Genomic DNA, 19,744 nt, shown 5'->3' on the forward strand with positions numbered 1-19,744 from the left:
CCCATTGAGTGTGGATTAGGGTTGTCGCGTTGAGGGCCACAAATTGCTTTCACCGAATTAATATTGGAGAAAGCGATTGTGAGAGGTTGCTGGTCTGTGACAATCAGAGTCATGCTTGAATTTGCCCTGTAAATATTACTATTGGAATAACATAGTGTTTCCACTTTGGCCGCGAGCGCTTCCTAATGGTTTAATGCTGTCTAGCGATTTAAATAGTGAGGGTAAACTTGATTGATTCTCTGCCAGTTATAGCGCGGTTCTCATTATTAGCAGGAGATACATACAATATGAACGTACATGAGTCGCCAGGTATTAATCGAGTGTCGTCATCGCCAATAAAGCGTCATGGCCGGCGTCGTTCAACGATTGTCGTTCCCCCTCCAGCAGGATTAGGGGGTTCTAAACCGTCTCCAGCTGATAACGCGTCTTCGTTGATACAGCATACTGCTGTTGGGGCGTCTTTCTTAATACTGTTGCAATTGTTTTCAAAAGTATTGACATTCATACTCAACCAGGCGCTACTTCGGTTCTTGTCACCGGATCGGCTGGGAGTATCGAGGCAACTTGAGCTGTTGTCTTCTACAATTTTATTTTTTGCACGAGAAGCAATCCGACTAGCATTGCAGAGACAGACCACTTCTCCCAAACCAGACATTTATCGAATCGAAGGCGGTGTGGTCGAAGGCACAGTTAGTGGTGTTGCGCAAAGCGTCGTCAATACCGGCTATATCCCTTTCCTGTTTGGTATGCCATTAGCAATGCTATTATGTGTCTGGTATTATTTTAGAGGAGCATCAAAAGAAGTTGCAACATTGCCATATTTCAAGTCAGTGGTGGTAATTTATGGATTTGCATCGCTTGTAGAGCTATTGTCAGAACCGATGTTTGCACTTACACAGTACAAGCTACAGTACAAATTGCGAGCATTGTGTGAGTCTGGAGCAGTTGGTGCTCGATGTGTGGTTACATTTTTTTTGACAGTCTCGGCCCGAGAAGATACTGGCGTACTTGCGTTTGCGCTTGGACAGCTAGCATATGCACTTGTCCTGACTGGATTATACATTGCCTTGGTGTGGGAGACAACTCGAGGAAAAGAAAACGGAATTATGCCCAAACGGATATGGAGAGAAGAGATTTCGAGGTCGCCATGGTTCTATTTCCATGGACCAACGGTGCAACTGGCTTCAACAATCTGGATTCAGACGCTGTTTAAGCACTGTCTTACCGAAGGCGACAGGTTGCTTGCGAGCTACTTCAGTACAATATCTGAACAAGGAGCGTACGCTCTTGCGGCAAATTACGGGTCGTTCATTGCTCGACTGGTTTTCTTACCGATTGAAGAAACCGTGAGAGCGCTGTTTGCGAAGCTACTTGCTCCACCATTGACGGCGAAAAATGTAGAGTTTTCGTCAGACACACTGACCACAATTTTGCGAGTTTACGCGCAGGTGAGCATACTGTCAGCCGTATTTGGCACGTCAGTCGCGCCGTTTTTTTTGTCACTAGTGGCAGGATCAACATGGACATCTGGGACATCCAGTGCTCCGGCGGTATTGAGCGCGTACGCGTATTATATCCCTTTGCTTGCGTTCAATGGAGTTTTAGAGGCATTTGTACAATCTATTTCAACGCCAGCACAGGTACGCGAGCAAAGTGCGGCGATGCTCGGATTCTCGGTCGTGTTTGCGATTGCAGGGTATGTGTTTATGCGGGTTCTTAAGTTAGGAGCAACAGGACTGGTTTATGCAAGTATGGTGAACATGGCTTTACGGATAGGAGCATGCAGCATATGGATTTTACGATATTATAGAGAGCACGCGGGCTTAGTACCAGAAGTCATTGACGAGAAGCGAGCAAGTTCTGGCCGGGCGCACGATTCTTTGTTCCCGATGCTTCGGCGGACAGCGTATCCGAGCACGAAGATGCTGGCATTATCAGCAGCCGCATGGGCGGCGGTGTATGCGACTGGTACGGTTGATACATGGAGCAAGTTTCTGGCCGTTGCCGGCGTTGGAGCAGGAGTTGCTGCTGGGATGGCATGGGAAGAGCGTGAGCTTGTGAGCAAAGCATTGAATTTGGTCGTGACTCGGAAAAAAAAAGTGATGTAGCTTGACGCGAGTTGTAAATAACACATTTGAATGAATTTTATTGTACTTCTAAACTGAATAACTGTCCGGCTGACTTGTCATCATGGGAGTCCCGCTCGGGGTTGTCAAAAACAAAGAATGAGCCGCGCCAATATTTCTCGGGGTCAGCAATGACACTACTATTATTGTAAGCAGGCAAAAATATGTACAGTCGACTCAGCCGAACGAAAACAAGGGCATTCTCAGATTTGTCGGTGGCTGTACCGCGACATCGGCTTATTACAACTTTGCCAACAAACAAGCAAGTTGTGAGTGTGTAGGAAGAATCATTTTATTCGTACTAACTTAATAGTACGTACATGGAAATAAACTGTCAGTTTCAAGATCTCCAGAAGCAGTCTATATTGGCACAGTCAAAGATGTTGAAAGTCTAGAAGGTTTTGAGCCTAATTCGAAGTTCGTGGCATTATTGCATAAAACAATCGGAAAATATATTAGTCATGACGGTTTGTTCCAATCAATAGCGGCGACATATGCAGATAATTATATGGCAATATATGATCTAAGAGCACCACCGGTATACGGACGAATACCGGAAGTTCAAGATATTTTTGGAATGGTGCGAGTAGACGGACAAGGACAAATGCTCGATGGAACGTATGAGGAAAATACAATGTACAGAATCGTGACAAACGATGGCATTTGCCAATTTAGCGATTACATGCTGAAGCGGATCAAGAAAGAATGCGAATTGTAAAATAGTTGTACACATAATCTAGCTACTGTCAGGAACAATATCTCTTCGTTTGCCAAACACAATCTTCTCGGTGCCTTGTGATGCTCCTTGCATCCACCCGTACTGGTGTATGTTCCACGCCGGAACGTTCTGTCCTGCCTTCGGGTGCGGAACGGGGGCGCGCTTCACACCTAGCTTTGGTCCAAGTAGCGGTACATTAGCGTCTAATTTATGGGCATGTCGGGAAAAGGAGTATAATGTCTGAAGTACCTGAGCAGGATCTTTGGCTTCATAGAGATCGATGGTAAGAAATAAGTCGTACTGTGGTATACCTAAACCAGAAACTGCCCGCAAAAAAGCAGCGATGTTCTCCATCTGTACAAAAGGCATTCGAGATTGCTTGTATTTGACATTTGCATCTGGAATTATCACATTTACCAGTCTATTTCTTGTTAGCGGTGCTGAATGATAAAAACAGAAGAGTTTAGACCTGCATAGTACTACACCGTCTTTTAAAATGTCAATCAAATCTCCATCTCCTAAGTCCTCACCAAGAATGTTCGATATCCAATCCTTGACCTGAATGCGTCAGTCTATAGAAATACAACCTCTCATGCCAGTTCGTACCTCAACAGCCGATTTCGCATCGTACTTGGATTTGCGGACTTCGGCCATATCTTGATCTAAATTTGTTACTGATGCCATTCTAATGCTCAAAGTTGTATGTTATTAGGTGGTCTGGGGTAACTCTTGTCTGACGCTATATAGAGGCTGTGGTGATTGTGCGGCTCAGAAGAACTCCTCATCGACAAATTGTCAGGTTTGGCACCGTCTACAATCGAAGTGAACGTCAAAGCAAGAGAAAACACTAAATAGTTAATTGATGAGATTGAGCAACAATGACTGACAACGGTGAGGATCGGCATAGGAAAACGCAATCAGGGATGGCAATGATGCGTCCGGCAGCGCAAGTGATGTCTTCGCTGGATATGAAGTGTTCAAGTTCAGCGTTGCAGATGATATCAATTTTAGCGGAAGAATGTAAAGTGCCGTGTAATATAATGGATTGATAGGGCTGACATGTATAGATCTGACGCATTTAAGTACGGAGCTTCACAGAATCACGAGTTTACGCAGACGGACCCGGCCAGGGATCAAGGATCTAGCATTTTTATTTACAGAAGAAGGGATCTACACGTCTGATTTGGAAGATGAATACGACCGATCAGAATTTATATCACAGCCACCGGCAGTAATTGCAGAAGAAGACCAAGACGAAATGAAAAAGCTACAGGCATGGGCTGAACAAGAGAAGGAGTTAGCAAGATTGGTACCATCACGACGGAAAAAGGAAGAAACAGCATATATTCCAGGGTGGATGCCACCTCTACCAGCCGATCACACATATCGTAATACTGGAATATATGCCGAGAGAGTAACTCAACCACGTGATGTCCGAGAACGCATTTTAGAAGAAGGCAAAGTAGTTGAAGAAGCGCTAAGAAAGCTCGGCAGAGCCGGAGAAGATACGGTAGATGTGGTATTGCTTGACCAAGATGACAGCGATAGTGAAGAACAAGATGAGAAGACAAAAGAACAGAAAAGCAGCAAGAGATTTGATATTGTTGCATATGCACAAACAAGACGGAAGAAGGCACCGAATCCAATTATATTGCACATTGGAAAAAAGGCCAAGACATGATATGTGTATTCTATATATTGCGTATGTACATTTATTTAGATTATATACAGTTATATAGATATATATGCAAGGTTGAGTGTAAAGAAAGGCCTGTTCAATTGCTTTGTATCAAGCCGCATATGTACCCTAACCCTCTGATCTGCATTCAATTTGGCATTCTTTCCGCTGACAACTACTGGAACTTCGGACGCATCATCAAAATGAGGCACAATCATCAGATAGCATCATAGCAATCACAATTTGCTCATAGAGCCGCCGCACGTCCTTTTTGTATTAAAATGCGCCATAAAAAGATGGATAAGGTTTGCATACAATATTGACGCTTTAAGTACGCACATTGGCTAGGGTTAACCCGGGTGGTGTGTACCGGAAGTAAAGCGGCTATGACGGGACCGAGCATATTACATAATCTCATTGTTGAGCATGTCGATCTAAGTCGACGATTATGCACTGTGCCACTTTTCGATCCGTTGCTTACACTACTGTGGCTGGAGTGGCAGTGCTGAATAGCGCATGAATGTAACAAAGCACGAACAATAATGAATAATTAGAGTTTTTATACAAGCGTACGTTGAGGGGCTCACTAGCGTGCATACTTCTAGTTATGCCGTCACGAATTCGGCACTTACGGCGTGTCCGGATTCTTCGGATGTGCAGGTACTCACGAACCCTATACTCAATTAGTGTAACCTTGATTCTCGGTATTAACTGGTAGCACTTCGTTCAAATTATCTGTCCTTTCTTTCTGGCTCTCTCTCTCTCCTTCTCGCTCGCTATTTCTCTGTTTTTGTAAAATTGACCAATTGCAATTCTTTTGTTTATTATCTTTTTTATTATTTATTTACTGTTTACGTTAATCGCTTCTGTCTGATACAATATGCAATCATTCTATTAATTATCAAACGAACAAGGGCCAATCTAATTATTTTGTACTTGAAACAGAAAGTGCCATGCAGACACTCAATAATGCTTTCGAACCGGTAATTCCTGCTACTGCTATGGCACAACATTATGACCAATACGACTCAAAACAGCAACGACAGCAGAATCAGCAGGACCAGCAGAATCAGCAACAAGTCGTTCCAAATATATGTTTCTGTCCTCAAGTCGCTCGCGTACCTCGACCTCGTAATGCGTTTATTTTGTACAGACAGCATCATCACGCAACCGTCGTTGCCGAACACCCTGGTAAGACAAATCCGGAAATTTCAAAGATCATCGGCGAACAATGGCGGCAACTTTCGGCCGAGGAGAAAGCCGTCTGGCAACGCTTGGGCGACGTAAGTCTACTCTTAGTCAAGGAAAATTGACATCTAATTCGTTATAGGAGGAGAAAAAGTCGCATCTCCAGCGCTTTCCTGATTACAGATACCAGCCACGACGAAGTATAAAGCGCAACTCGGACGATTCGTCAAATGGGTCTGCACAGCATACAAACTACAGTTCATTGAATTCGTCAAATTTAGTTCAAGTGTGCAGTAAATGTCACGGACACACTACAAATGGTCGAGGCGTGTTCTTGTCAAAGCCTCCGGTCGAAAGCAGCTCGCCTTCACCACCACCAGTTATGCCAATAACTCCATCTTCTGGGTCACAGCAACAGTCAGTGCCACAAGTCGCTCCAATTATGGATGCCCGGTATGATCGCACATATATTCCAGACGTGAATTTTACGCCAATTTTGTCTAATCTAGGACAACACCAGTTACCTCCAATTCGTCCCCACCCACAAGATGATATGCCACAGAGACTGTCATGCGACATGCGCTCGCGCAGTATCGATGATGATCGAACTGGTGTCGAAGCACTTTTGTCACTTACAAGTGGGACGAGTATCTGTACTCCGTCTCCAGAGCAGAACAAAGCCCATTTGGGTTTAAACCCAATATCGTCTATCATGAATTTAGAGCAGTCTGTGGACGAAGAAAATGGGGCACGTAAACGGCGTTGCCTTCCGTTCCATGAGAATTCGCCAGTTTCGCAGCATGGTGATTCAGACTCAGATTCACAAGTTATCGGTCCTACGGTGACAAGGTCAAGCCGTACACAGTCAGCATCGTCAGCGGATGGAAAATTCGAAGAATTAATGCGAACTCCAACGTATGCTTATTGGCTTTCTCTTCCGATGGGTCAGAAGTTTGAGATTCTGGGATCTATCTGGCGACCTCTCAGTCGGGATGGACCACGAGGAGCTGTCATTGCTATCGAGTGTCTGTCGGGTCCTACAGATAGCATTGTATCTGAGATTGTGAAACGGATCGATCAGCTTGCAGTGTGTCGCAATGCTCTACCAGATGTGTCTGATCTCGGCGATGGTGCTTCGTTAGAGAGCAAGATTATTAAAAGTGCGTTTCATCTGCACGAGACTTTGGCCAGTGTTCACACGTTTGTAAACTCTGGGAAGTCCGTTTTGTTGGATCACTATGTCGTCTCAATGATTAACGAAGGCACAAGACTTTTATCCGAGTATAATAAAAATGCAGACTCGATCCCACGTACTGTTGCCATGAACTGGAATTGGTGCTTGAATTTGTTTCGAGGGACCATTGCACCTGATCTTACGATTTACGCGCGACCAGACAGCAATCAACCATCTGCCATCATGGCACCTGATGGGTGTACTCGCGTTGTCGAAGTTTCAGGACTAGATAACATTGAACTTATTGACCAGGAAGTTCGCAAAGTCATGAACAATCTTCGGGAATAGGGCTTTGTGTAAATTGGTTTGAATTTTATATTTTTGTTTTTATACTCGCGAACAGGGTGTTTTTGGATAAGAACACGCGGCACAAAAGGCAAAGGACTTGGGGTATGGACTTATGGTGTTGTTCATTGTTTGTACAATTGCATTTTGATTCCACGAAATAATTGATAAAAGTCGCTTGAAAGTAGTCAATAAGTGTTTCTAACTCCGACTGCCACAGTAGTGTCATTTACTAGCTTAGTTTCTGTTCGCGCATACCTCGGCTCGCGCCAATTTTAAAGTTGTCAGCCACAACGATGTCTAAAACGGACAGGGATGTGTCGATAAGTCGCACAGTACACAATCCAATTGTCCCGATCAAAATCCCGCGGCAGCTAAAATGACGACAATCAGTCGACATTATTCGAAGTTCGACATCGCAAGTTCTAAAGTTCATGTCACGTGACATTTAATCACGTGCCTCGGTGTTATCTGATTTGAAATCATAAAGTCATTTTACATAAAACCCTACATTCTATAGCCCTAAAGCAGTCACACACTATTTTCGTTGCCACACGATGAACATTACCAATCACGTCTACATTGCTTTACTTGTTCGACGTCTTTATATCGCCATCATCAACATCAAAATCAAGTGAGTCCTTCATTACAATCAATCAATCCAGTTTTACAGTAATTAATTATTGAACCAGTTGAAAATGGCTCGTCGTCCAGCTAGATGCTACCGTTATTGCAAGAACAAGGTATGTTAGAATAGTAAAGAAAATGCTCAGTGTGCTCACAGGTTGCTACAGCCCTTCCCTAAGTCGCGGTTCAACCGTGGTGTCCCAGACGCGAAGATCAGAATCTACGATCTAGGACGCAAGCGTGCTCTCGTCGATGAGTTCCCTCTGTGCATTCACCTCGTATCCAACGAGTACGAGCAGCTCTCATCCGAGGCTCTTGAGGCCGCCCGTATCTGCGCCAACAAGTATTTCACCAAGACCGGAGGTCGTGATGCGTTCCATCTCCGAGTCCGTGTTCACCCGTTCCACGTTCTCAGAATCAACAAGATGTTGTCGTGCGCCGGTGCCGATCGTCTCCAGACCGGTATGCGTAACGCTTGGGGTAAGCCACAGGGTCTCGTTGCCCGTGTGAACATTGGCCAGGTCATCATGTCTATCCGTACCAAGGATTCATCCAAGGCTACTGCCATCGAGGCTCTCAGACGTGCTCGTTATAAATTTCCTGGACAGCAAAAGATCATCATTTCAAAGAAGTGGGGATTCACCAGTTTGGACAGAGATGACTACATTGCCAGACGCCAGCGTGGTGAGGTCAAGGTTGACGGTGCTTACGTCAAATTCTTGAAGAAGAAAGGACCTATCGAGGAAGTTTTCCAGCAGTTCCCTGAGTACGCTGGTGTTGAGGCTTCCAGCTAAATTTGTGGTGTTAACTATTACATAATATAAATTTGGTTTTCTCGATAAATTTTAGTGCATTGTAGAATATGATGTTTGATGATGATATTATTGACGACCCTGATTACTGATAATACAACCTTTGCATTCCCCAAAACTATCTCCTAACAAATCTACCTAAAAGAATAGCAACGATGATAATGATCAAAACAACGACGATACCAATAGTAATTAATCTATTTGTGATCATTCTAAAGAGTTAGTATGTCGCACACTCGAACAACAGGATAACTTACCGTCGGGCCATACCACGGAGAGTACGCATACTCTTGTCGACATGTGTATCAGCCTCCATGAGAACGTTCCGCGAATTCACAAGCTGTTCGCGCTGTCCACGCAAATCAGTCAAGATGCCGGCACCGATGCTCTCGGTCTCGTTAGCCAGTCGCTGCGAGTCCCGCAGGCGCTGGGACGAAGCCTCGAGCCGGTCTGTTCCTGTTAACAGTTGCTGGCGCTGGTCCTGCGATACCTCGTCGTTCGAAGGCGGACCGCCTCGTGACTGAGCTGCCCTTGCGCCAAAAAGCTCCTGCCGGTCTGCTGATAATTTCTATAAATGTGTTAGACACATACTTAATTTTTAAACTGGTTAATCCTACAAGATCACGTTTCACACGATCCAGATCTGCGCGATACCCACGGAGTCTAGAATTAAGCTTGGCTCTACTTCCTGACGAGATATTCTGGAGCTCGATGGCCATCTGTCCAATCTGCAGCCATATTAAAACACCATTCTGCGGTATCATAACACGATTCAACGTACAATTTCATCTACTTCATCTATCGCTCTTTCAGCTGCTCTGATTGCCGCCTTTCTAGGCTCTATATTCACAGTCAGTGTCTTGTCATTCCGATATATGCATCACACATGAAACGCACCTGCAGCCAAACCAGGAATTTGGTCTATTTTCTGTGTGATTTCGGCAAAAGTCAGTCTGAAATCAGACTCATAAGACGCAAACAGCTCCGATCCGGGCTCTGAATCTAAAGCTTGTGACATTTCCGTAAGATTTTTGAGGATTTTAGTCTCGGTCTCGACCTCAGTTTAGTATTTCAAGTCGCACTTTGGACGATGGCGGAGGCAGGCACGATTAGGGTGACATTATTGTCCCAGTTGGCCAGAGCGTGTCACTTTATACTTTTCAGTTAGCAGCACTCTGACGTCATATCTCGAACAGCTTTGCACACTGGATTTTTTGAACGCCGGAAAGAAATTAAGGGAAGATTGTTAACTGTTCAATGCCAACAAAAGCTTACTTTCACCGTGTTTAATGCTATCTAACGAAGACATTTCTGTGGGATATACGCAGCAAGACTATGGCGTAACGGAGAGCGATACATCTATATCGTCGACGTCCGCGAACGGGTTCAAACCGTTGTTCAAACTGTACAGGCACATGCCGTATGAAGAATTCGACGAGCTGTGCTTTGATCCAGAATTGAAGCCAGAGTCAAATACCTTGCTAGACCCTTTGTTTCCTGAAAATTATAAACAACTACATCCAAATGACATCTCAATAGCAACATATCCATTCTCAACCGATGGTCTGTCACTACTCTCGGGCTTCATTGAAGCTTCACACTCACAGATCGCAATGGGCTCGTTCAGTCAATGTCCAGCAACATTTGAAGAAATTACACTGAAATCAGTTCCCGGACTGAGAATATACCCTGGAGCTTTGCCGCCTGACACTCAACGCCAGCTCCTGCTGAACGTTATTGAAGAATACCTCCCGCCAGAACTGCATCTCACCAATCTAGACCCGACGTATCATATCCCAAAACCATTTAATCTTTTTGCACACCCGCCAGATACGGCCGTCCTCGCAAGATCAGAAAATACGTCGCCCACCACATTCAAAGCTCTCCAAAATAAGAAACTAAGATGGTTGACATTAGGTGGCCAGTACGACTGGACCACGAAACGATATCCGACATTCGAACCAAATACCAAAGACTTCCCGAAATTTCCAAAATCACTATGGGCATTTTTATCTGGAGAATCGCAAATATTTAAAACCAGCATCAATCCGGAAGCGAGCATAATAAACTTCTATTCAGACGGTGACATTCTTTCACCACATCAGGACGTGGCCGAGAAGTCAAGTGCAGACCTGGCCAGCATCAGCATAGGATGTGAAGCCGTGTTTTTTTGTGGCCTCTCAAAAGACAAAATGCCGTTGCAGATTCGGGTTCGCAGTGGTGATGTCATTGTCATGGGCGGAGATAGCAGATTTGCATGGCACGGCATCGGAAAAGTCTGGCAAAGTACTACTCCAGATTATCTGGCCGAATTCGATTATACCGCCAACTTTGATCAAACAGACATTGACCCCCAAATCGCAGCAGGCAGACAGCACTACGCAGACTGGATCTTGAACAAGCGCATAAACCTCAACATCCGCCAAATGTTGGACTAACTTAGATTTGTATACTACACTGTATTTGTATCTCATGTATAAGCAACTAGATAATCACAATCAGAAAAGTATGATATCAGAAATAAAAGAAAACAAACTGAAACAAGATAAACAAGCTTAAACAAAATAAAAGAAGATAAACAAAAATCAAACGCTGTAACATTCATGTATTAGTTTTCGTCACTGTTCAATTGTTCAGTGTGGTCTGGACTCATCTTTGGACCCTGGTTGAGACTATGATCGCGGTAATATGATCCTTCTGACCCAAAGCTCTCCATGTTCATCGGCACAGGGGGACAGAACATACTCGGACTGCTATACAATGGTACCGGATATGGCATTGGATAAAACATTTGCCCATCGTAACCATACGTCATATTTCCATGTCCTTCACCTAGTCCGGCATGTCTAATCACAGGTTGTTTGTGCATATTCGCATCTCTATCGTTGATAGGCTCAGGCCTATGTCGGACTCCTCCAGACTGATCTTCATGTCCAGAATATACTGGCATCTGCATTGGATAATAATACGCCAGAGGGGCCATTTCTGGACTATGGTCCATTCCCGGTACCATATTATGCATAAACATGTTATAAGGAAAATACGGCTCAGGAGGAACGGCGTACATACCGTTTCCTAACTTCTTAGCGTCAATTTTCATATTCGACTTTTGAAACATACCCACGGGTGTCGGAACTACAAACGGCGAAACATATGCACTTACAAATCCGTTATGATCTGTGAACTCTCCATCCGTATGAGTCTAATTGCTATTAGTTTACATAGGTAGCAAGCCTTTCTCCATACCTGACTGTTGAACATTCCATTCGTGTCCCCAACCGCTGACCTTAAAAATCGTGTCCGATTTGGTCTTTGGTTTCGAGGCTGCGGCGACATATTAGACTTCTTCGCCATCACCTCGCTGTTTTTCGGAGCCGGAGCAAGCTTGACTGCCGTAGGAACTCTGCCTGTATCGCCGTAGCTAAGATAGATCCGACGGTTCAAAAACAGCGTTTTATTCTTGATTGCCATTAGTCTTTGAATGATAAAATATAAACCTAAACGCACTTCTTGAATCAAGGATTCCCGAGCTTCGTCCATTTTAGAAAATTTGATCAAAGCGGTTGCCGAATCTAAAGCTAATCAGCATACACGTACTCGTCAAAATCATTCCACGCAATTACCGCTGGATAAATCAGAAGACGCTTGATCTAGCAACTCAATGTCAAGAATCTTGCCGTATTTCGCAAATCGCTCATTTAGCAAATCTCTTGTGACTTTTCTAACATCCAAATTACGAATAAAAATGGATGGATTCTCCATTGAGGTTGGTATTCTGGGATCAGGATTCTGAACATAGAACATTATAAAATTCTGCTCATTAATGCACGACCGGAGTATTCAAAGTTTCAGAGCATACATCATTTTGTTTCAATAGCTAAATAAGCGTCAGTCCAGTATAACACTTTTTCATACAATGGCTTACAAAATAGGCTTCAATCGCGTCTTCTCTATACTCAAACTTCCCACACCAGCCTCGCAGTACACCACGTCCATATTGTGTAGTAGCACTGATGAGAAATTCAAGCTGGCCGAACTTTTCAAAAATAATTTCGGCCTCCCGTCTTAGCATAATTTTCGAGGAAGATGCCAAAAAAAGAGCCCGATTAACACGTGCGTGCTCACATCTAATTGGACGGTCAAAGATCAATGCACCTCGACATTCACTTAAGGCATCCCGAGCATCCTCATAGGTACGCATTTGAACAAACGCATAAGGACGATCGGCACTGTCTCTGTGAGTAGTCACGTCAATTGGACTCCACTAAAAAGAGTAGTTAGCCAATAACATAATTAGCAAATCACAGTTACGTACCTTTGCGAAAATTTCGGCTACCGCCTCACGTAAATTTTCAAGTGTGTGTGAGGATGACAGACTAGCAGTAATCTTAGAATAAGTTATACCAAAACGCATTAGATTGACACACCTCGCAACAAATAGACAAGCGGATGGATGAGAGCGATCACCGACTTCATGCGATGTAGATGTACCGTTTGGCGACACGTTTATGAACTGGTTGGTTGAGTTTGATTGGAAGTTGTTAGAGCCGGAGTGATTTTCTGAAGTAGTGGAGAAGTCTAGTCGGCGAGGCTTACCTGGCTTGCTTGATTCTTCCAACGATGCATGACCATCAGAATCGTTGTCTAGTTCATTAGACACGTCCGGCATGACAGAAAAACGAGAAGGTGAAGACGGGAAGATATCCATAGAACGATCATATGCATGCACTGATGGTCCATGCACAGGCGTATCGAGTGAAATGACAGGCTTCGACCGTTTGCTTGATTGGAATGGCGTAGTTGGTGGTGTCGAATACATTTCGCAAGAGAGTGCACTCTGTTGCGAGATTGGTGTTGAATAGACTGGATCACGATTTGCAACATAGAAATCACGATTTTTCACATGATTGGTACCATTTTCATGATCTTGGTCTATTTCAGTAGTTTTTGATCTAGTTCTTTTATTGTGGATGATTTGAGAAGTAATTTCTACTTCGATCTGGTCTTCAAAGCTGCTTGCTAAGCTCATTGGAGAGCAAGGTACAGAAACACTTCGACTAATAGCAGAATTATCAGCGAATGATGAATCAACAGCGTTTACTGACTCTAAATCGACAGGATCAGAATAAAACAAAGACATTTTCTTTCAAAGCAAAGAAAGTGACAGTTAAAGAGAAGAAGAAGAAGAAGAAGAAGAAGAAGAAAACGGAAGAGCAGGGGACGCAGAAGATAAAAAGAGAGTGCGATGAAGATTGTTTTGTGTAACAAGCGCAGTCAGATCAGCTCGAGCGCGTCCTGAGCGCGTTTTAAACGCGTTCTAAGCACGTCCAAAGCGCGTCGACGTGTCTCATCCAACAGATACAAGCACCTTATTTGTTAATATGAGAGACTATTCCTTCTAGCCCTTGTGAAGTCGAACTAGAAGAGCATGAACTTTCTGCAGTTTAGGGTTACACAGTAGATTTTATTCCCCTCTAAAAAGTATTTGAAAGAAAATAATATTAGAATTAAAGCAAAAATGGCCTTAACAAATACAAATTTAGAAAATAGTTTGCCTTTAATTGCAAAAGGAAAAGTTCGTGATATTTATGAAGTTGACGATTCAACTCTTTTATTTGTTGCGACTGACAGAATCTCTGCCTACGATGTTATTATGAAAAATGTATAAGAAATGAATGAATATATAAGTTTCAATTAACAAAGAAATAGGGAATTAAAGATAAAGGAAAAATCCTTAATCAAATCTCAAAATTCTGGTTTTCTCTTCTGTCTGATATTTGTCCAAATCATCTCATTACAACTGATATCTCATCTCTTCCTGAATCTGTATTGAAATATAAAGATCAATTAGAAGGCCGCAGTATGCTTGTGAGAAAATATAAAATTCTCCCTTTAGAAGTCATTGTTAGGGGATATATTACTGGATCAGCATGGAAAGAATATAAGACAAAAGGAACTGTTCATGGTATTGCTGTTCGTCCAAATATGAAGGAAAGTGAAGCATTCGATGCCCCAATCTTTACTCCTAGTACAAAAGCTGAACTTGGTGATCATGGTATGTGTATATGAGATACTGTCGATCAACGGTTTCTAACTAAACAGACGAGAACATTCATCCATCTGAAGGTATTTTGATATGACATTTGGCAATATGCTTAGACTGATCTTTAATAAGCTGCTAAAATTATTGGTGAAAAATATGCAGCTGAAGTGGAAGAACTTGCTTTAAAGTTGTACAACAAAGCTCGAGAATACGCAATTACCAAAGGAATTATAATAGCAGATACCAAATTTGAGTTTGGGGTTGATACTGAAGGAACCATTGTTCTGGTCGACGAAGTCTTGACTCCTGGTTAGTAGTTGCAGTTCACGCGTAACGAATGATATTAATCTAGACCTAGACTCTTCTCGATTCTGGCGTGCAGATACTTATGAAACTGGTCGAGGACAAGACAGCTACGATAAGCAATTCTTGCGTAACTGGCTGACTACAAACGATCTCGCCTACAAAGATGGCGTTGAAATGCCAGACGAAGTTGCTCAAAAGACCAGCGAAAAGTATGTCGAGGCTTATGTTCAATTAACGGGACAAAATTGGAGCTCGTGAATTCGGTGATATATACATTTTTTTTGTACTTTAAAAGTCAGTCGAAGGTTTATAAAATCATAGTGTCGTCATTTAGCTGTTCGATCCTGTTCTTCTCATACTCAGCCAACACATCTTTGTTTGCCAGTTTTCGTCCTTCTGCAATATATCGTTCTGCTTCATCATCACAGATGGCCTTGATCCAATCTACATATAAGCTGAACGGTCCGTATTGCCGGTCAAGCAAACCGATTCCAATGGTTCGCACCTTATTCCGGTTCAATTCTTGCCGACTTTCAACTCTACCCCAATGTGTCAGCAAAAACTGCTTGACTGGTATCTATTTGACGTTGAAATTTAACTCAAATGCATATGCACAACAACTTACCACCGCAACTTCCCATTCTCCCGGATTATACAAAAATAGTCGATGCTGATGAATCTCTGTAGGAAGAGCGGTCTTGGATTGAATGTTCACAAAGTACTTTCTTCGGTCCCCTTTAACTCTGAGAGCGACATGTGCCAAGTTCTGCCAATCCCAATAAATATCTTCTTCCAAAAAGTTCTTGGGAGGATCTCTGGTCCGGAACATGGCGTATCCCGACCGTTGAATATCAGGTCGCGATGCAGGCAGATCTAGATTCAAGTTGCCATGAAAATGTGCCGCCTTTTCAGTCTCGTCCCAGTCTAGACTAGCAGTACTGTAACCGTTAAGCTCTTGATCAGATCGTACGATGCATTCTTGTAGTGACTCTGGGCCTGTAAACTGTACAGCTGTGAACTCCTTCAATGGCCTTACATCGGGTAAAATACCTGTATCATTAGCATGAACAGCCTATCCAGGTCTAATTTACTCACGATTCTTTAATGCTCCTCCCCATAACCGTGACAAATTAGACAAGTACGATTTAGGCATTGCTGCTATTCAAATGAATTTGATGTGACAATATTAAAAATTTGAAATTGACCGCCGCACTCTCAAGATCTCAACAGTTAGTACAGCTCAAGGTAATGATCACACCTCATTTTTCTGTCCGGCAGGATGATGAATATGTATATATTGACATCAAAGTAACACACATTAAAGTATATCATTTACGTTGAAGGCAAGAGATCAACGCTAACATCGTCTAGGCTCAAAATGTAGAGATCAGAGCTGATGGTGATATTTTCATTTTCTCTCTTCCTCCTTACTATTTAAGGTACTGGCTGTTTACGTCTGTATGAATGTTCTGTTCTGACTAAACGCAGACTACATCTTTCTGGAAATGTTGTCGACGATGATCGTGCAAATGCAGAGTTCAACCTGGACTCGTCTCTGTTGGCAGTCAAGTTTCCCAAAGAAAGTCCCGGACAAGATTTTCCAGACTTAGATATGGTCACAAAGTTGCTCGCTCGAGTGGGTGAATCAAATACCAATGCTCCCAGGCAGAAAAAAAAAGTCCTGATTGAGGAATTAGACGCAGTTGGCGATCAAGGACCGAGCGAAGAGCTGACCAAAGATCAGCTGAAGTACCTCGAAGAGCTTAACGATGCTGCCGAGTTTGATTGGCAAATTACGCAGGAGCTTCCGGCCGAAGACGAGGAACTACTTCTCACTGCTAGATATGGCTTTAATTCTCAATACAGCGGCTTTTTGAGACACACGGCTGATATCGGCAATGACATCAATGAGCTAGAATCACCGGAAACGAGCACAATAGAGTCAAGAACAAAAGAACGGATAGAAGCAGAGGATGCTAAGTTTGATCCAGATTACTACCTCTCAGATCTGCTTGAGAATGAGGATATACCCGAACTAATAGCGTACACGCCAGCTCGCACAAAGTCTATTAAAAAAGCAATATCCGCCAACTCGCAAGAACCGCCACTAACCGCCGCTGAACAGGAGCAAATGCTGAGACTGCCTCGACGGACATATCTTATCGACTCCAAAGTAAAACTGAAGTCGGTCTATCTGAATCTAGTCCCGCTAATATTTGCCCACTGTTATGATGCGCGAACCACAATGGACGATCACACTTCTGAATCTGCATGGACAATGGGCAAACTAGCCGCCAACATAGCAGATCTGGACTCGAACTTTACTTCTGTGCGCCAAGTCTTGATTGCTTGCATTCGCAGAGCTCTAGCTTACCCCCTCTACCGAAACTGGCAATTGTCACTACGGTGTCTTGATGATGTATATTATATACTACGGGGAGGAAAGAGGGCAATTCTGAAAGTTTTGCTAGATGTCAATCATTTGTTTGAATTTCACGACGTATACTACTGCTACTCAAAAGTAGTCACAGAAGACTACTGCGCCTGGATCCAAACAGCAAGGTATGTATATATACGTACAAATCAACTGGATGTATCCAAATCTGACTAAGTTTAGTGACTCGGTCATTCGCAGCTTGGCCCATGATATCCATCATTGTGAAATAAAAAAAGAGGAACTGAATTGGAATTTGACAGAATTAGAACAAAACGCTCAAACCGAGTGATGCAAAAATACAAAAAGACTGTAATGTAACATCAACCCATCAAGCCAAACCAATAATGTATTAACAGTCCGTAAAATTCGTGGGATGATCAATTGGAATCATCTTCTAGACTCAATTGATTGCCGTTGTATGTCCTCCTATCCTGCTCTTCGTTTTCCATATTTTGCAGTGTCCTGGGGCTCTGACTGACTGAGAAATTTCTATTCGAACCCTCTGCCCCGCATTCGGAACAATCCGAATCTGAGTACCCCGCGCCAATATAACTTCCTACTGCACCCCATGCCCACGAAATGCCATTATAAAGACTAGATTGCACTCTACCAATTGCACTTGTCGGGCTGTATGCCGACGAATAGTTGCTGATCGGCTTTAAAATCAGAGTCGCTGTAGGGTGAAGATTCAGATCTACCAGTGTTTCTAATTCGTCACTGGGAGAGAAAATTTGATGGGGGAATAGACTAAGTATTGAGTATGGCGCGTCGCCATCTGTTCGAGCAGAGTCGATCCACGTACGAACGTCCCCTAATGTAGCCTCAAGAGGAAATCGATTTTTTATTGACGACCCGTCAAAAAGCCGAATAGCTATTGCTGAATCAGCATGACGATGAATATCAAGCGAGAAAGCTCGCTTGTGAGTTTCTGAGCCTGGAGCTGGAGATGAGGTGGCCGGCTTGGACTTTGCTTTTTGCTCCTCCCTGTCGCCGTGTACAAGTTTTAATATCCGTTGTCGCTCCTCACTGTCTTGAATCCTTTTCCGACGCAGTTCTTCTTGATGCTTGTTATGAGTCGGACCGGTTTCGATGTAATTGATTGGATGAGGCTGGTCAGATTGCTTCTTCGTATTCTTTTCTGTCTTGATCTGACTATGAATGCGGTCTCTTCGTTCATTGAGTTGTTGCCCAGTAGGCGGCCTAACAAATGTGAGTCACACATAATTACCATATAATGAAACAGAAACACATACGGCGGCAGTATGGTAGACGAACTTGCTTCGACGTTTCCCGCTGCTGTGAGATTAGGCGTGCTCGCTGAAACTGGGGCCTCTGATCTCATTTCAGGCGATGATTCTATTAAAACTGACGCTGTACTCGTTGGAGCAGTCTCAGACGAAGGGGAGGTCCGTTGTATAGCTGTCCGGATTCGATCCAAAAACGCGCCATACTCAACAGAACCAGTAATGTAATCGACCATAGAGCCATTACTATGCCTATCAATATAAACATCCCAAGATATTGCAGAAAATGCTTACTCAATTATATACAAAGCCGGGACATGAGCAATAGGGAAGATTTGGGCAAAAAACTGCGCTTCTGTCGATCCATTTTCTAATCTAAGAGCCACTGACCGGTCACGTAAGACGTCAGCCAGCTGGTCCAGAGTCAGTGACTTTTCTTTCATCATTTTGTTTTGTGTATACCAACCTCGTCAGTACTCAACAGGTCTGCCATCCATGTCTGTGAATGTTGCGATTGATCTAACCCATGTTAAAGACTATTTTGAATTTGAACAAGTGCATGTATACCAAGTACTAACACAACCAATGGAACTCTTTCTTGTACTGACTTTGCCACACAAGTTTCAACAGAAGTCTGAAATAGCGAAAGAGCGCCTGAATTTGACTCCATCACAGTGTCGTATATATATTGCGAAATGTATCTAAATTGGCTCAAGATGTGATGCGATGTAAGAAACGTTTTAATAATTTCTTAGCTGGCTACTTATAACCTATATTTCTTCTGCCAGCCAGAACACGGTCTCCTGATAGTATTTGCTGAAAGAGCGTACTACGTCTTGTCTGATGGGCCTTGGGATTTGCCTTGATTGTGTATGAGCAGTATGAGGGCTGCAGCCGGGTAACGATGACATGGCAAACTGTCATGAACAGCCATACCGGCACCAATTGAAAGGGTTTTTGGTTTTATTGAAAACTAATTATGAAAGACACAGTCTATAGCCAAATCAATTATTTGCTTGCGTATATTAAACGGTTCTCATGCTGGC

At 43.3% G+C, this 19,744-nt stretch overlaps 13 protein-coding genes across 13 annotated transcripts; 8 read left to right on the forward strand and 5 right to left on the reverse strand.

Moving 5' to 3' along the window:
* Nucleotides 1–7: 7 nt before the first annotated feature.
* Nucleotides 8–2,161, forward strand: V1512DRAFT_268033 (Rft protein-domain-containing protein). Its single transcript, XM_066917392.1, has one exon. It carries the CDS (start codon nucleotides 288–290, stop codon nucleotides 2,106–2,108), a length of 1,821 nt encoding a protein of 606 aa, XP_066769284.1. The 5' UTR covers nucleotides 8–287; the 3' UTR covers nucleotides 2,109–2,161.
* On the forward strand, nucleotides 2,157–2,928 carry V1512DRAFT_243840 (uncharacterized protein). The gene is made up of 2 exons (XM_066914326.1): nucleotides 2,157–2,395; nucleotides 2,440–2,928. Exons 1-2 carry the CDS (start codon nucleotides 2,291–2,293, stop codon nucleotides 2,842–2,844), a joined length of 510 nt encoding a protein of 169 aa, XP_066769285.1. The 5' UTR covers nucleotides 2,157–2,290; the 3' UTR covers nucleotides 2,845–2,928.
* Nucleotides 2,399–3,609, reverse strand: V1512DRAFT_108792 (calponin homology domain-containing protein). Its single transcript, XM_066912886.1, has 3 exons — nucleotides 3,451–3,609; nucleotides 3,314–3,396; nucleotides 2,399–3,265 (listed from the first exon to the last, which is right to left on the reverse strand). The coding sequence occupies exons 1-3, from the start codon at nucleotides 3,526–3,528 to the stop codon at nucleotides 2,863–2,865; spliced, it is 564 nt and encodes a 187-aa protein (XP_066769286.1). The 5' UTR covers nucleotides 3,529–3,609; the 3' UTR covers nucleotides 2,399–2,862.
* V1512DRAFT_108692 (transcription factor TFIID complex subunit 8 C-term-domain-containing protein) lies at nucleotides 3,469–4,647 on the forward strand. The gene is made up of 2 exons (XM_066912885.1): nucleotides 3,469–3,864; nucleotides 3,912–4,647. The coding sequence occupies exons 1-2, from the start codon at nucleotides 3,723–3,725 to the stop codon at nucleotides 4,523–4,525; spliced, it is 756 nt and encodes a 251-aa protein (XP_066769287.1). The 5' UTR covers nucleotides 3,469–3,722; the 3' UTR covers nucleotides 4,526–4,647.
* A 618-nt stretch (nucleotides 4,648–5,265) lies between these two features.
* On the forward strand, nucleotides 5,266–7,244 carry V1512DRAFT_281886 (uncharacterized protein). The gene is made up of 2 exons (XM_066918003.1): nucleotides 5,266–5,805; nucleotides 5,853–7,244. Exons 1-2 carry the CDS (start codon nucleotides 5,476–5,478, stop codon nucleotides 7,230–7,232), a joined length of 1,710 nt encoding a protein of 569 aa, XP_066769288.1. The 5' UTR covers nucleotides 5,266–5,475; the 3' UTR covers nucleotides 7,233–7,244.
* Nucleotides 7,245–7,813: 569 nt separating this feature from the next.
* V1512DRAFT_268043 (60S ribosomal protein uL16) lies at nucleotides 7,814–8,699 on the forward strand. The gene is made up of 3 exons (XM_066917393.1): nucleotides 7,814–7,863; nucleotides 7,922–7,972; nucleotides 8,024–8,699. Exons 2-3 carry the CDS (start codon nucleotides 7,928–7,930, stop codon nucleotides 8,648–8,650), a joined length of 672 nt encoding a protein of 223 aa, XP_066769289.1. The 5' UTR covers nucleotides 7,814–7,863; nucleotides 7,922–7,927; the 3' UTR covers nucleotides 8,651–8,699.
* Nucleotides 8,700–8,719: 20 nt separating this feature from the next.
* Nucleotides 8,720–9,970, reverse strand: V1512DRAFT_268045 (vesicle transport v-SNARE protein N-terminus-domain-containing protein). Its single transcript, XM_066917394.1, has 5 exons — nucleotides 9,566–9,970; nucleotides 9,450–9,508; nucleotides 9,286–9,396; nucleotides 8,926–9,236; nucleotides 8,720–8,880 (listed from the first exon to the last, which is right to left on the reverse strand). Exons 1-5 carry the CDS (start codon nucleotides 9,684–9,686, stop codon nucleotides 8,787–8,789), a joined length of 696 nt encoding a protein of 231 aa, XP_066769290.1. The 5' UTR covers nucleotides 9,687–9,970; the 3' UTR covers nucleotides 8,720–8,786.
* Nucleotides 9,804–11,218, forward strand: V1512DRAFT_268047 (uncharacterized protein). The gene has a single exon (XM_066917395.1). The coding sequence runs from the start codon at nucleotides 9,958–9,960 to the stop codon at nucleotides 11,104–11,106; it is 1,149 nt and encodes a 382-aa protein (XP_066769291.1). The 5' UTR covers nucleotides 9,804–9,957; the 3' UTR covers nucleotides 11,107–11,218.
* Nucleotides 11,219–12,089: 871 nt separating this feature from the next.
* V1512DRAFT_109061 (uncharacterized protein) lies at nucleotides 12,090–14,094 on the reverse strand. Its single transcript, XM_066912887.1, has 6 exons — nucleotides 13,096–14,094; nucleotides 12,984–13,044; nucleotides 12,594–12,932; nucleotides 12,528–12,545; nucleotides 12,176–12,481; nucleotides 12,090–12,127 (listed from the first exon to the last, which is right to left on the reverse strand). The coding sequence occupies exons 1-5, from the start codon at nucleotides 13,806–13,808 to the stop codon at nucleotides 12,275–12,277; spliced, it is 1,338 nt and encodes a 445-aa protein (XP_066769292.1). The 5' UTR covers nucleotides 13,809–14,094; the 3' UTR covers nucleotides 12,090–12,127; nucleotides 12,176–12,274.
* A 38-nt stretch (nucleotides 14,095–14,132) lies between these two features.
* On the forward strand, nucleotides 14,133–15,433 carry V1512DRAFT_268052 (uncharacterized protein). Its single transcript, XM_066917396.1, has 5 exons — nucleotides 14,133–14,330; nucleotides 14,378–14,723; nucleotides 14,771–14,794; nucleotides 14,844–15,020; nucleotides 15,070–15,433. Exons 1-5 carry the CDS (start codon nucleotides 14,187–14,189, stop codon nucleotides 15,273–15,275), a joined length of 897 nt encoding a protein of 298 aa, XP_066769293.1. The 5' UTR covers nucleotides 14,133–14,186; the 3' UTR covers nucleotides 15,276–15,433.
* V1512DRAFT_268054 (complex I intermediate-associated protein 30-domain-containing protein) lies at nucleotides 15,228–16,274 on the reverse strand. Its single transcript, XM_066917397.1, has 3 exons — nucleotides 16,113–16,274; nucleotides 15,643–16,067; nucleotides 15,228–15,594 (listed from the first exon to the last, which is right to left on the reverse strand). Exons 1-3 carry the CDS (start codon nucleotides 16,168–16,170, stop codon nucleotides 15,325–15,327), a joined length of 753 nt encoding a protein of 250 aa, XP_066769294.1. The 5' UTR covers nucleotides 16,171–16,274; the 3' UTR covers nucleotides 15,228–15,324.
* V1512DRAFT_268057 (SHQ1 protein-domain-containing protein) lies at nucleotides 15,958–17,772 on the forward strand. Its single transcript, XM_066917398.1, has 4 exons — nucleotides 15,958–16,340; nucleotides 16,389–16,456; nucleotides 16,506–17,579; nucleotides 17,635–17,772. Exons 1-4 carry the CDS (start codon nucleotides 16,266–16,268, stop codon nucleotides 17,741–17,743), a joined length of 1,326 nt encoding a protein of 441 aa, XP_066769295.1. The 5' UTR covers nucleotides 15,958–16,265; the 3' UTR covers nucleotides 17,744–17,772.
* On the reverse strand, nucleotides 17,482–19,633 carry V1512DRAFT_243871 (uncharacterized protein). The gene is made up of 5 exons (XM_066914327.1): nucleotides 19,266–19,633; nucleotides 19,165–19,217; nucleotides 18,993–19,111; nucleotides 18,708–18,944; nucleotides 17,482–18,654 (listed from the first exon to the last, which is right to left on the reverse strand). Exons 1-5 carry the CDS (start codon nucleotides 19,366–19,368, stop codon nucleotides 17,832–17,834), a joined length of 1,335 nt encoding a protein of 444 aa, XP_066769296.1. The 5' UTR covers nucleotides 19,369–19,633; the 3' UTR covers nucleotides 17,482–17,831.
* Between the last annotated feature and the right edge of the window lie 111 nt (nucleotides 19,634–19,744).

Source organism: Lipomyces arxii (assembly GCF_038497795.1).
Source record: "Lipomyces arxii strain Phaff 12-163 unplaced genomic scaffold V1512scaffold_30, whole genome shotgun sequence".
NCBI classification, from domain to species: Eukaryota; Fungi; Ascomycota; class Lipomycetes; order Lipomycetales; family Lipomycetaceae; genus Lipomyces; species Lipomyces arxii.

Coding starts and splice junctions, on each gene's coding strand:
- V1512DRAFT_243871 (XM_066914327.1), bottom strand. CDS start 19,368: ATGGAGTCAAATTCAGGCGCTCTTTCGCTATTTCAGACTTCTGTTGAA. Junction 19,218..19,265: donor ATTGGTTGTGTTAGTACTTG/GTATACATGCAC, acceptor AACATGGGTTAG/ATCAATCGCAACATTCACAG. Junction 18,945..18,992: donor CCGGCTTTGTATATAATTGA/GTAAGCATTTTC, acceptor TGATAGGCATAG/TAATGGCTCTATGGTCGATT.
- V1512DRAFT_108692 (XM_066912885.1), top strand. CDS start 3,723: ATGACTGACAACGGTGAGGATCGGCATAGGAAAACGCAATCAGGGATG. Junction 3,865..3,911: donor ATCAATTTTAGCGGAAGAAT/GTAAAGTGCCGT, acceptor TGACATGTATAG/ATCTGACGCATTTAAGTACG.
- V1512DRAFT_281886 (XM_066918003.1), top strand. CDS start 5,476: ATGCAGACACTCAATAATGCTTTCGAACCGGTAATTCCTGCTACTGCT. Junction 5,806..5,852: donor TCTGGCAACGCTTGGGCGAC/GTAAGTCTACTC, acceptor AATTCGTTATAG/GAGGAGAAAAAGTCGCATCT.
- V1512DRAFT_268054 (XM_066917397.1), bottom strand. CDS start 16,170: ATGCCTAAATCGTACTTGTCTAATTTGTCACGGTTATGGGGAGGAGCA. Junction 16,068..16,112: donor GGGAGGAGCATTAAAGAATC/GTGAGTAAATTA, acceptor CTAATGATACAG/GTATTTTACCCGATGTAAGG. Junction 15,595..15,642: donor GAGAATGGGAAGTTGCGGTG/GTAAGTTGTTGT, acceptor AACGTCAAATAG/ATACCAGTCAAGCAGTTTTT.
- V1512DRAFT_268033 (XM_066917392.1), top strand. CDS start 288: ATGAACGTACATGAGTCGCCAGGTATTAATCGAGTGTCGTCATCGCCA.
- V1512DRAFT_268052 (XM_066917396.1), top strand. CDS start 14,187: ATGGCCTTAACAAATACAAATTTAGAAAATAGTTTGCCTTTAATTGCA. Junction 14,331..14,377: donor ACGATGTTATTATGAAAAAT/GTATAAGAAATG, acceptor ACAAAGAAATAG/GGAATTAAAGATAAAGGAAA. Junction 14,724..14,770: donor AGCTGAACTTGGTGATCATG/GTATGTGTATAT, acceptor CTAACTAAACAG/ACGAGAACATTCATCCATCT.
- V1512DRAFT_268045 (XM_066917394.1), bottom strand. CDS start 9,686: ATGTCACAAGCTTTAGATTCAGAGCCCGGATCGGAGCTGTTTGCGTCT. Junction 9,237..9,285: donor ATCGTGTGAAACGTGATCTT/GTAGGATTAACC, acceptor ACACATTTATAG/AAATTATCAGCAGACCGGCA. Junction 8,881..8,925: donor CTCCGTGGTATGGCCCGACG/GTAAGTTATCCT, acceptor CTAACTCTTTAG/AATGATCACAAATAGATTAA.
- V1512DRAFT_268057 (XM_066917398.1), top strand. CDS start 16,266: ATGATCACACCTCATTTTTCTGTCCGGCAGGATGATGAATATGTATAT. Junction 16,341..16,388: donor TCAAAGTAACACACATTAAA/GTATATCATTTA, acceptor AACATCGTCTAG/GCTCAAAATGTAGAGATCAG. Junction 17,580..17,634: donor GCCTGGATCCAAACAGCAAG/GTATGTATATAT, acceptor GACTAAGTTTAG/TGACTCGGTCATTCGCAGCT.
- V1512DRAFT_109061 (XM_066912887.1), bottom strand. CDS start 13,808: ATGTCTTTGTTTTATTCTGATCCTGTCGATTTAGAGTCAGTAAACGCT. Junction 13,045..13,095: donor GCTTGTCTATTTGTTGCGAG/GTGTGTCAATCT, acceptor GATTACTGCTAG/TCTGTCATCCTCACACACAC. Junction 12,933..12,983: donor TAGCCGAAATTTTCGCAAAG/GTACGTAACTGT, acceptor TACTCTTTTTAG/TGGAGTCCAATTGACGTGAC.
- V1512DRAFT_243840 (XM_066914326.1), top strand. CDS start 2,291: ATGTACAGTCGACTCAGCCGAACGAAAACAAGGGCATTCTCAGATTTG. Junction 2,396..2,439: donor TGCCAACAAACAAGCAAGTT/GTGAGTGTGTAG, acceptor CTAACTTAATAG/TACGTACATGGAAATAAACT.
- V1512DRAFT_268047 (XM_066917395.1), top strand. CDS start 9,958: ATGCTATCTAACGAAGACATTTCTGTGGGATATACGCAGCAAGACTAT.
- V1512DRAFT_268043 (XM_066917393.1), top strand. CDS start 7,928: ATGGCTCGTCGTCCAGCTAGATGCTACCGTTATTGCAAGAACAAG. Junction 7,973..8,023: donor ACCGTTATTGCAAGAACAAG/GTATGTTAGAAT, acceptor AGGTTGCTACAG/CCCTTCCCTAAGTCGCGGTT.
- V1512DRAFT_108792 (XM_066912886.1), bottom strand. CDS start 3,528: ATGGCATCAGTAACAAATTTAGATCAAGATATGGCCGAAGTCCGCAAA. Junction 3,397..3,450: donor ATGCGAAATCGGCTGTTGAG/GTACGAACTGGC, acceptor ATTCAGGTCAAG/GATTGGATATCGAACATTCT. Junction 3,266..3,313: donor GACGGTGTAGTACTATGCAG/GTCTAAACTCTT, acceptor AACAAGAAATAG/ACTGGTAAATGTGATAATTC.